This window comes from Myodes glareolus, chromosome 22 (assembly GCF_982192425.1).
Source record: "Myodes glareolus chromosome 22, mMyoGla1.1, whole genome shotgun sequence".
Classification (NCBI taxonomy): domain Eukaryota; kingdom Metazoa; phylum Chordata; class Mammalia; order Rodentia; family Cricetidae; genus Myodes; species Myodes glareolus.
Genome location: NC_142047.1, coordinates 2,691,198 through 2,702,798, shown reverse-complemented (window position 1 = coordinate 2,702,798; position 11,601 = coordinate 2,691,198). Strand labels below are relative to the sequence as shown.

The window sequence follows — 11,601 nt, the reverse complement described above, 5'->3', positions numbered from 1 at the left end:
GACTTAACTTCGAATTGTCATCCTTGGCAGTCTAAGATTTTAGGGATCTTGACTCAGGACAAACTGGGATTTGTGGTTTTGACACTGAAAAGAATTTCAGGAGTGGCCTAGATGGCAAGGATATTTCAATAGGCTCGAGGGTGAGGAGATGTCTATGCAGTGAAAGCAGTTGCCTGAGGCCCTGCTGCCAGTGCCACCAGCTGATCCCATCACCCTGCTGGTCTGATCCTCTGCAAGCCTGAGTCAAATAACCTCTACCTCTCTTACGTGGCATTGATGTGGGAGGAGCCATGAGCAAAGAACTCCAAAGCTATACTGGCTTCTGGTCAACTGTGATTGGTGCATGGCTCCGTGACCTCACAAGGAACCATTGTGATGAATGAGAGAGGCCCACCTATATTAGGCACCACCTGGGCCTAGACCTTGTTCTTAGGCTGCAGTGAAACCGTTGGTTGGCTGCAGAGGACTTGACTGAAAACTGTGATTTTTATAGATTTTGAATTTTATTGTGCATCTTTGGAAGTGAACATCTGTGATCACCACTGACCTGAACATCGTGAGTGTGCCTCCCAGTGGGGGCGGGTTTGTGCCTGAATTTTGACTGACTTTGTTTAGATTTAGTTCATACCTGCTTCAGTTTATTTCCTCATCAACCATTTTCTGTTATTCTCTATACATTCATCTTTGACATTTCATACATTGGTTTATTTCTCTACCTAACTTTTGTTAAGTTAGCTGTAAAAGATAAGGGATTTGGTCGTGCACTCGGAGCATACCCACCTGCCTTGTTACTTTCCCCGCCATTTCCCTGTGGTTATAAATCCTCTTACCACGTTAAGACTCTTCTCCTGCCCACTATGCCACTCATTAAACAGAACACGCTCTGGATAGTTTGAGGGACGACAGTTTCCTGGTGGCCTCGCAGTGGCTCAGACAGGCCATCATCCTTTCAGTGCCCACAACTGCGAGTTTAAGAGAAAGGAACTGAGTGTCATGAGGGTGGAGAGGAAGAGGGCTGCAGTAGTTGGAGTCATCAGAGAATTTGAGGGTCTGAGGGAAAAGGACCTTGAAGAAGCCTGTGTGTTCACTATCTAGTCCATAGCCTGTCTCTAACACAGGTTAGCCCAAAGCCACCTGAGTCCACTCTTTTTTTTTTTGAAAGTAATTTTATTAAATTATAAAAGTTTCCATTTCCGCCCCTCCTCCCAACACCCTCCCACTCCCCCCACTCTCTCTCCTCCTCCCTCTTCGTCCCTAAGGGCAGTCAGGGTTTCCTGCCCCTGAGTCCACTCTTGTTGGTACTGCTGCTGTTATTAAAGTCCAAATGTCCTCAAGGTTTGTGTGGGAGAGGTTTCACACCTCCTCAATTCTCTGGATTTCTGGTCTCTAACGGGGCGCTGTTCCAAGCATTGTAATACCCTATGGTGGTGGAACCCAGCAAGGGGAATTGAGTCATTAGAGGCAACAGGACATAACAAAACCATGTAAGCAGCGGCTTCAGACCCATCTTCCCAACTCCCCAGACATGGATTCCCTGTCCTCTGAGAGTCTGAGCCATAGCACAACCTATGGAACAAATGTTGTGCTTCTCAGGGAATTGGTCATGGCAGTGAGAAAACCAATGCAGTCCTGGGAGACAGAAGGTGAAGTGGGTTTTCTTTCTTTCTTTTTTTTTTTTGGTTGTAAATAGCTGTGATTGGTTCATTTCCAGCATGACCTCACTGAAGCCATTATGAGGAGTTGTAGACTCTGCCCACATGAGGCTCTGGCTGGGGCTGGGGCTTCTTGCTCTGCAGAGAAACTGTATGTAGCTTGGTTAGCTGAAGAGTTCTTGAACTAATACATTGATTCACATAAACCTTGATATTACTGATCTACGAAAACCGACGCTGTTCATTTGCTTTGACATCCAAACAGTGAGTTTGTTTCCCAGTTTTCTGGTTTTGATTTCTGTCACTGAGGTGGTTCTTGACTTAATTTGTGCTTTTCATTCAGTTTCTCTTTACTAGTCCTGTATATCTATTCTTTAGCATGATTCCTTGACATTCTTTAAATTTAATACTTCTAGTTTTCAAAGTTTATTAGTATGGACATGCTTTAAAGCCATCTCTTTCATCTAGGTTTATCACATCTACCTGTGCCATCTTTTATCTCACAGATCCTTTGGAGCACTTAAATGCTCATCTACCCTGGTAGCTATCTTCCACACTTGCTATGTTGCACCCCAACACCCGGCAAAAAAAACCAAAAACATGTCATGTGTACCATGAGGTACAGTCCATTTCATCACAGCATCCCAGTGTTGGGGAGGGCTAGCATCCTTTAAATGACCGTCTATATGAGTTTTAGATAAAGGAACTGAAGGTGCGAAGTGTGGAGACATGTCTGTAGTCATCAGAATACTTAGAGAACTTTAACATCCTAGTGCAAAGGGCATTGGGGAAAACAATAGGTTCATTCTCTAACTACTCCATATCCATGTTCCTAGCAAAGGTCAGCACAGAGTTGCTGAGTCTGTCCACCTTGTTACTATATCACTTGTTACCTTGTTACTGTGATACCTGATTACTATGTTCTTAAAGTCAAAGTGTCCTGCTCAGGTTTGATAGGGAGGTACTCACACCTTCTCATGTGTCTGAATGCCTGGGATCTAGCAGGAGGTGCAGTTTGATGCAATTTGGGGAAGTCATAAAAGCCCAGGGCATCAGGAGCAATTGAGTGACTGGATGCACCAGGGACCAGCCAAAGTCATGTACCCAACTGCTTTAGATCTATCTTCCCAAGTCCCCAGCTCCTCATCTGCCATCCCTCCCTGTCCCCTGAGAGCCTGAGAGAGGGTTTCCCTTTGTCATTTAAGCTGTATTTTGTTGGGGATTTGCTCACAGCCTTGACAAAAGTTATGTAGTCCCTGGAGCAGGGTAGAGAATCATCTTTTGGTCTTTTTGCTGTTACTGGTCCATTCCTTACTGTGACATCACAAAAGGCCTTTGTGAGAAGTTATCAAAATCTCTTCTTATAAAGCCCTGCAGCAGACTGCGGTTTGTTTTGATGCTGCAGAGAAACTCTTGTTGGATAGAGAGCAGCCAGACTTCTACACTTGACCTCATAAACTGGAATCTCCTAATCTCTTGAACCTTGACATTGGGAGATTTCCTCTTTGTTGGCTGGATTCTGTGTTCAGTTGTTATTTTTGATACATACACGCAGTGCTTTTTGTTGAGGCACAGATTTCTGCTTATGTGTTCATTTTGCTTAATTGTTCCATTTAAATATTTTTTTGCCACATTTTACTTTGGTTTCATTTTTTCTTATTTTAAACCTTATCTGTATGAAATAAGGAATACTTCTATAGATGTATACAATGACCTGGGATCCTTTTCATGTGCTCTGTGACATTACAGCTGCCCCTGGTGTGTGCCCCAAAGTCTCCCATTTCAACTAAGGCTTGAGCTACTTATCCACAGCTCTATTCACCATTTCTCTGGAACTGGGAGGAGGGTTTTGCAGTACGAACCTCATGTCTATTTCTTCTTCAGAGAATGACAATAGTTGATGTTTTTGTGGCTAAGTATGGACCTCTTCACTTGATCTCCTTACATGCTTGTTAGTTTCCCCATAGAATTGTCCTAGGATTCCCTGTTGAACTCTCTGTGAATAGGAAACATCCTAGCTGTCATGGATTGTTTGAATTTGTGTGAAGAAGCAAGGAATCTGATAACAGATGTACAAGTGGATATTGGTCAAGGATACTGGAGTACACTTAATCCTCTGTGCGTGTGTGTGTGTGTGTTGTGGTTGTTGTTGTTGTGGGTTCAGCCTCAGGGTTATTCTGGCTTTCAAGACTATATTTGCAATGACCTTTCTTCGTCTCTTTTTGATGCTTCCCGGGGAGCACTGGTCTCCATTGTCAGGAAAGACCCATCATGCACTCTGTTGGTCCTGGGATGTCCTTGCTAACAGAAGTTCTGTTTCTCTTTCCATCTCATCCCTAAATTGATCACATTGTTTTATAACATCTGGAATTGATCCTCATGCCCGGGGTGGATTAGTTGGAAGGCAACAAGTGCTATGTAGGTTTAATAACATCTTATCAATGTTAGTGTCTCTTATATGATTCAAGAAATCTCTTGCTTACAGGAGTATCAACTCTCTAGAGTCAGTTCACATCACACACACACAGGGTTCCCTAGGTCCTACTTGTCCTTCCTTCATACTTTATGTCTTGTCTCACATTTCAAGAGTTTGAATCTTCTCTCTGGGTGATGCAGGTCAAGGGTTTGTCAGACTTTATCCTTTCAAATCACCAGATCCTTGTTTCTTTGGTCTCTGATTCAAACTCTAAGAGACCACTTATTTCGTCTCTGCTCTTTCTTATGCTTTCTCATAATTGCTTTGGGGTTTGGGTTGACATTTATTTTCTTTTTAACCTCTGACCCTAAGATGTGTCATTAGGAGGGCTGAGGTAGCTAATTTATTGATGACTTTCATGATTTAGACATTTGGAGCAATAACTTCTCTACTAGACCGCTTTTGTCTTTTTCCTTCTAGGATCTTGTGGTGGTCCCATCCCCCACCTTAAGGGTGGGGGTCATGGAGGAGGAAAGTGGAATACTGTGGCATAAGAGCTGGCCGGTTTTGTTGGCCTCAAAGATTTATTCTGAGGAGATGGAGAGTACTAACTCGAATGAAACTGATCTTGACAGTGAGTCAGAGGAGGACTACTTCTCCTGCATGGAGGATTTAGACATGGAGGATGACAGCGGAGAGGCTGAGGTGCAGGAGAAGGGCAGCATCACCATCCATCGTGATCCCCCAAGTCACACTGAAGACCCTGAGGTCATGAAGGGCACTGGCCTCAGCAGGGAGAATGAGGGTACCATAGGTGATGGCCCAAGAGAGGGCATAAAAATTGATGTAACAGATTGTGATCCCTTGAGCCAGAGTGAAGTCCCTGAGGTGACCGAGGGCACTGGCCCCGGCAGGGATATTGAGAACACCACTGGCCATGGCCCAAGCCGGGACATAGATATTAATGTAACCTATTGTGATCCCCTGAGCCACAGGGAAGACCCTGACATCACCAGGGGCACTGGTCCCGGCAGGGATACTGAGAACACCCTAGGCCATGGCCCAAGCAAAGACATAGAAATGGATATAACCTATTGTGATCCCCTGAGCCACAGGGAAGACCCTGAGGTGACTGAGGGCACTGGTCCCAGCAGGGATATTGAGAACACCACTGGCCATGGCCCAAGCAAAGACATAGAAATGGATATAACCTATCGTGATCCCCTGAGCCATAGTGAAGACCCCGACGTCACCAGGGGCACTGGCCTCAGCAGGGAGAATGAGGGCACCATAGGTGATGGCCCAAGCCAGGGCACAGAGAATGATGTAACATTTGGTGGTCCTGTGCCCCCATGTCTATATCCCAAAGTCATCATTATCCCTGGCCCCCCCTGGGAGAGCGAGGAGTCCCTGCACCCTCTCCTGAGCCAGAGGGAGGAATATGAAGAATCCGTGGGCACCCCGCCTAGCCCAAATGTGGACCGTGAAGACAACTTGCCTGCTGAAAACCAGAACCCTGACAGAAAGAAGAGATGGCGCCTTAAAGGGGTGAGGAGGCAAATCCGTCGTCTGTGCTGCTGTTTCTTCTGTTGCCTCCTCACCCCAACGGAAGGAGCCCCAACCCCCAGGTGAGGGACAGGGAGAGGTGGGAAATGGAGTCCCAGTGAGACGGGGTAGACAAGCCCAGTGATTTCTTGTGTATTTGATCTTGGCTTTTGCCAAGGATATGCTGCACCAGTTATAGGACATGAACCCTAATATCTGTGACCCTAGAAGGAGCTTTCCCACTCTACCCCTTTATATGGATTTGGGGGAAGTTGAGCCTGAAGCAGACAAGCAGAGGATGCAACCAGGGGCAGCGGAGGGAAGGAGAGGGGTTTGGGCTTTGGGAAGGGAGATCAGGTTAGGCAAGAGGAATCATGTAGAGAGCTGTGGGACAACAGGCTAGCCCAGTGGTGAGTCCTGCCTGTGTCAGAGTCACTAACAGAGTCCTTTGCTTGTGTCTCCTTTCAAGGTCTGAAGAACAGGCCTGGGGCCATGGTTCGTAAACCATGGCTGCTGTTCGGCCTGGTGTGGCCTACCAGCCACAAGAGGGGGCCAGGCCGGAACAGAACATTTGAGAGCCATATACCTGAAGTCATCACGCCTTGTGACACAAGGCTAGCTCTCTATCCCTCCTCTCCCTGCAGTGGGAGCTGTTAGCTCCCGCAAGGTAAGCTCATACTTGTCCCAGCACTATGGCTGGACACAGAAGTCAGACACACGGCCACCCTGTTTTAAAAAGCCAGCCGTCCGACTTCTGCAATCCACGTTATGCAACTTCATGTTCCACACGATATGGGGTCTTCATCAAATCATCCCATAATTTTTGAAGATCCTTATTGATAAACAGCTGTAAAGAACTCCATGTACAGGGCAGAGAGGAGGAGAGGGGTCTGTGGGACAAGGCAAGAGAGAAGAAAATCAGTAAGACAGTGAGGGGGACAGGGCATGATGCTGGGGAAGGGGAGGGGTCTGCCCATAGGAAATTCCAGTTCCAGTCAGGCAGCAGAGAAAAAAGAGATGAGCAGGTAGGGTAGGACCGTGGGCGGGCTGATCAGGAGAAACTCCCTGGAGAAGAGATATATGGGGTGCAGGGCATGGGTTCCCGGGAGCAGAAGACCATGCCTCCCTAGGTTCAGGCCAACCCCTTCCCAGGAGCCTCCACTTCCTGCTCTATCCAACCACAGGCTGATCTGGTAGCGTCTGCGTCCTTTTCTTCACAGCCTCCTGCCACCAGGGTCCATGCTGCCCTTCCCATGTTCCAGAAGTTTAGAAACTGTGGTAGTATTTTTATCCCAGTGAGTGATTCTTTCCCTCTGATTGACTAAAATTACAGGACTTTTTTGGGTACTGTGAAAAGGTAACTAGGACTTGAGAGGACTGTGGAACATCACTGCTGGACAAGGCCTGCGTCCTTGGCCGGCTTTGTGTCCAGTGATGACATCCAGGGTCTAGATTGGGGAAAACAGTCACTGTCATGGAGCTACAAGGTATCAGCCAGTGTTATTGTGTACATTCTTGCTGAGTGAGGTGTCTGCAGAATCCTCATGGTCACCATGCAGGTTGTGAACAGCTCTGTGTCAGCGAGAGCTTCCCAGCTGACAGGGAATCCAGGGTTCTTGTCTGAGGGGATTATTTGGATCAGTGGTTCTCAATATTCCTAATGCTGCAATCTTTTAATACAGTTCCTTATGTTGTGGAGACCCCCCAAAAAACAGTTACCTTTGCTCCTGTTTCTGATCTTAGGTGAGCCTGTGAAAGGCTCATTCAATCCCTAAGGAGGTTGAGACCCACAGATTGAGAAGCGCTGAAGTGATGAATTAGTTTGAGTTCTCTGAATGTCTCTGTGTGGAAGATGAGTTTCTGAAGCCTGATCTTGATGGAATCCACCAATGAATCGGGCTTTATGTCTGCTGAGAATGCTGGCATTGGTTTTTCTGAATGTGGGTGTTGCATCAGCTTAGCAAACAGCAGTCTACTTCCTCAGCCACCGCTGAGCACAGCTTGCGCACACAGTCTCTGTGGCAGCCTACAGTGCTGAACTCTAGTGTTGATGGGGCAGTGGGTCAACAGGTCATCCTGAGGAGGGCTTGACACTTGTCTCCCTGTGTCATGAATCATTTGCCAGATACCCTAGGCCCTTTGAGATAGGACCTTGGTGCAGACAGATATCTATTCTAGCATTCACTTACTGAATTTGCCCATTCTGCTGTCAAAGCACTGTGGCCAAGGCCACTTAAGCGAGAAAGCATGTTATTTAGGGGTCCACAGTTGCAGAGGGGGACAGGACATGACCATCCTGATGGGAATTTAGCAATAGGAAGACAGTCATGGCATTGGAGCTGGAGGTGATAGCTGACACTGATTCTCAAGCGACACACACACACAGACAGAGAGAGAGAGAGAGAGAGAGAGAGAGAGAGAGAGAGAGAGAGAGAGAGAGAGAGGAGAGAATGAATGGGTTTGGCTGTAGAATCCCTAAAGCTCTGTGACCCCTACTGACACTTCCTCCTTCCAGGCCATACCTCCTGTTCCATATCCAAACATGTTCATCCATGGGGGCCATTCTCATTCAACTTAAGCCACATATTAACCAGGATGGGGAGAGGAAACACTCTTGGGTGGCATCGCCCTGAGTTCTGACTGTCGCTGTCCCCACTTTTCAGCTCTCCTTGCTCTCTCAGAGAGCAGAAGACACCACTGTCTCTCTTGAAAGTTGCAAACCTGCACTTCCATACAGATGTTGGGAAGACAGAAGAGACCCTTGCACTCTAGTTTTATCCGCAACGAAGATTCTTTAGTGGAGCCCCTCACCTAGAGGAGCCTTGTTTGGCTCTTTGCACCCAGTTGGATTTTGGAACCACCTCACACGGTCAGAATGGGCTAGATAGTCTCAGAAAAAGAACAAACAACAGGCACACCCCTCAATCCTCATTGGGAGACACAACATACAAAACCATCAGTGATCTGCCTTATGTGACAACGGAAGTCTGACCACAGTGGCAGTCCGTCAACCAACCCATGCCACAGCCTCTCTGCCAACTTGCTGAAAAAGGTGGGGCATTCAGCGTTAGTGTCTTCCTTCCCCTGACTATCAGACATAGTAGTCAATGTGAACATAAGTCCTGGAACAGCCCTGGGCACCATGGAGTTTAGGGAGTGTCCTGTCAATCAGCTCCTTGTGTTGGGAAGCCATCTAATCAAGCAAAGGATGATCTTCACAGCTTTCTCATGAGCCTTTGGAAAGCAGGGGGAATAACAAACTCTGTGTGACTCTGACATCATGATCTGTCTCCTGTCATGGTGAAGCTGAATGGGGGGCAGGTGGGCAGGTGGCCAGAGAATTCAGGCTGAGCACCATGGAAGGTTAGAATGGGACACACATGTCTGGTCAGCTCTCCCCAAGCAACGACTGTCTAGCCAGGGACAATGTGAAAGAAATCTGTCCTTGACAGACAAGGTTACAGAATCCATTAGGGACACCATCCAGTAAAGCCAGGGCACTTCCTTTCAAGGTCTCGAGGGCACCAGCCTCATTTGCCCTTCAGTCTTACCTCAGGAAAGCATGTGGTGGCTTCTCTGCCCCTTTCAGACAGCAAATCCACACTGCTCATTTTCACACAAGTCAAGAAACCTTTTTGTTGTTGTTGTTGTTGTTGTTTTTGCTTTTTAGCCAAACTTCCTGATCCCCAGGCTGCTCACCATGGCAGGAAATGGATAATAGCCTTTGGTCTTCCTTAGCTTGCAGGCACTTGTGAACACATCCAACCACAAGCTTTTCTTGCTTTCCATACAGAGCTCCAACAGGGGATTGACCACCACACAGGGTCAATTATTCATTTGTAACATTAGGCTCCTGAGAGATATCATGAGATGAGAATGTAGCCATCAAATTGCCCTCCTAGTGACAGGAATAACTCACTCCACCAAGTGCTCGCTCTTCAAACGTGAGGGCGTGGGCTCAGAACCAGCTGCCACATAAAAGCCTTGAAGGCCAGTGGGAGCGCATCATCCTACCTCTATGGAGGTGGAAGGGAGAAGTCCCCTTTTCATCCTTGTACAGGTGATCTAGAGTTACTGACAAGTCACAGGTTCAAAGAGAGTGTCTCAGGAAGCAAGGTAAGTATGACACTTGAGATCCTCCTACTCACACAGGAGTGGACACAGGCAGTGTTACAGAAGACACATATGAACCCACACACACACAAAAGTTGGAAGGCATGAAGAAAAGGGAATAGAAAGAAACATGAGTGAAGGCTTCATCTTTCATAAATGATTGTTCTTATGTGTGGGATCGATTTCTCAACCTGCAATAACTGTGATTTTGTTCACAGCATTCTAGCGAAAGGTTCCTGCATAATTGTGGTTTCAACTTCATTTTTTGTCTCCTCAGATAAGTCTGCTGAATATCACGGGTCACTTGAACCTATGAAGACCAGCGTGGTAACCTGTTGTAAGCTGCCTCTGTGGGACGGCAACAGAATGGCATCCTTAGCTTTTTGCCTTTCCCACTGTTACTTTTTACTTGATGTTGGCACATCAGGACTATGTTCCACATTTTACAGGCCTGACACAGAATTTTTCCGTTTACTATTTCATTATTCAATAAATAAATTCCTGTTTATTATTTACTTTATTAAATGCTGACTTGATTTTTATCCTGACCCATGGGGCAATATTATACAGGCCATGATATTGTAATAGCAGCATAATTTATATATAGAAAAAAGTTGACTTTGAAAATCCAGATTTTTGTATACATAAAACACAGCCCTTTCTTTTCCTACTGAGAGCAGCACTGTGCACTCTGGAAAACTTCTCCCCACTACGGAACTCCACAGTTGGCAGCTCCCTCTGGTCCCCATCAGCAGTGGGCTCTCTGCCCAGCCTTCAGTCCAATACCAGGGCAGAAAGGGCATTCAGGTCTTTCATGTATGGATGATCTACCAGGATCTGGTCGATCTTCAGTTTTTGCTCAGAGTCAGGGAAGATCTTCAGCAGGGCCGCCCTCAGCTCGCTGGTCTCTGCGGAAGATCTCTGTGCTGGTACGAGAAGGTTCTGCTGTATACTGGGAACGGTGGCCAGGGGTGTGAAGTGGGGCTGCTGAGGAAGCCAAGGGCCTGAAGAGGCTCACTGGTTCCAGGATGGAGGCTGGTGGCTGGTGGCTGGTGTTGGCTACTTGGGTGTTGGGGCTCCGGAAGCCAGGATCAAATGTGCCCACATTTGGCAGGCCATTGAGTAGCGACTGCATGTCTCTGCAGATAAAGTGACCATGGTGAGAGCGGCAGTGAGAGAAACCCTGGAAAGCACGTACGTAACACAGAGGATCTAGATGCTAGCTAGTTCCATGTTTTCTGAAGGCCAGAGAGCCAAGGGGATGTGAAATCAGCCCCACAGAGTGGCTCACAGGGCACCCGGCACCATTTCCAGACCAATGAGGGAACAAACACCTCTGGGATGGACAGCCCCGCCCGAGTCTGCTGTCTGAGGGTGGGCCACGGTTGTTGCTTCTGCAAGGTCCCTGCTCATCTGGAGGGTTTTATTCTAGGCAGTGTAGGCAGACTGGGGAGAGGAAACCCTCTGGGCAGGGGCAACTCCAAGAGGCTCCTGGAATCCCTGTCTCCAGTGAGGTCTGAGTGGGGCAAGTGTGCTCTGAATGCGTGTGCACATGGTATTGTCTAAAAACTCCCACCAATTTCAGCTGTAGCTGAGAACTGAGGCTAACAGTGCCATCAATGTCAGAAGCTTGACAGCCTGCAAAAGCTCCATTAACATTAGCGGCATCCCCTCATGAAGGAGTGACAGCTGGTGGCCACCAGGCACTTTGAAGATGACACTAGGTGAGAGGGAAAGGACCAGCAGGGCTGATCCTGTCACCAGGCTACTGAAGGAGGACCAGGTAGCAAAGAAGTCACCTTTAGTTTGACCTGGGCCTCGGCTCAGCATGGGGCCCACACACAGCCTCAAACACAGGCCTTGAGGCCTAAAACG

The 11,601-nt window shown here is 47.4% G+C and overlaps 1 protein-coding gene across 2 annotated transcripts; it reads left to right on the top strand.

Annotated features, from left to right (window-relative positions):
- The first annotated feature begins 445 nt into the window (after positions 1–445).
- On the top strand, positions 446–10,241 carry LOC148118383 (uncharacterized). 2 transcript variants are annotated; one of them, XM_087900369.1, is made up of 5 exons: positions 446–556; positions 4,549–5,696; positions 6,083–6,280; positions 8,277–8,665; positions 10,004–10,241. In XM_087900369.1, the coding sequence occupies exons 2-3, from the start codon at positions 4,591–4,593 to the stop codon at positions 6,114–6,116; spliced, it is 1,140 nt and encodes a 379-aa protein (XP_087756495.1). In that variant the 5' UTR covers positions 446–556; positions 4,549–4,590; the 3' UTR covers positions 6,117–6,280; positions 8,277–8,665; positions 10,004–10,241. The 2 variants fall into 2 exon arrangements, with proteins under 2 accessions (XP_087756495.1, XP_087756496.1); XM_087900370.1 differs by lacking the exon at positions 446–556 and having other exon boundaries at positions 3,813–5,696.
- Positions 10,242–11,601: the final 1,360 nt, after the last annotated feature.

Bases quoted from the DNA above. Each gene is read 5' to 3' on its own strand.
- LOC148118383 (XM_087900369.1), top strand. From the start codon at position 4,591: ATGGAGGAGGAAAGTGGAATACTGTGGCATAAGAGCTGGCCGGTTTTG. The intron at 5,697-6,082 runs GTGAGGGACAGG...TCTCCTTTCAAG, and splicing joins GAAGGAGCCCCAACCCCCAG to GTCTGAAGAACAGGCCTGGG.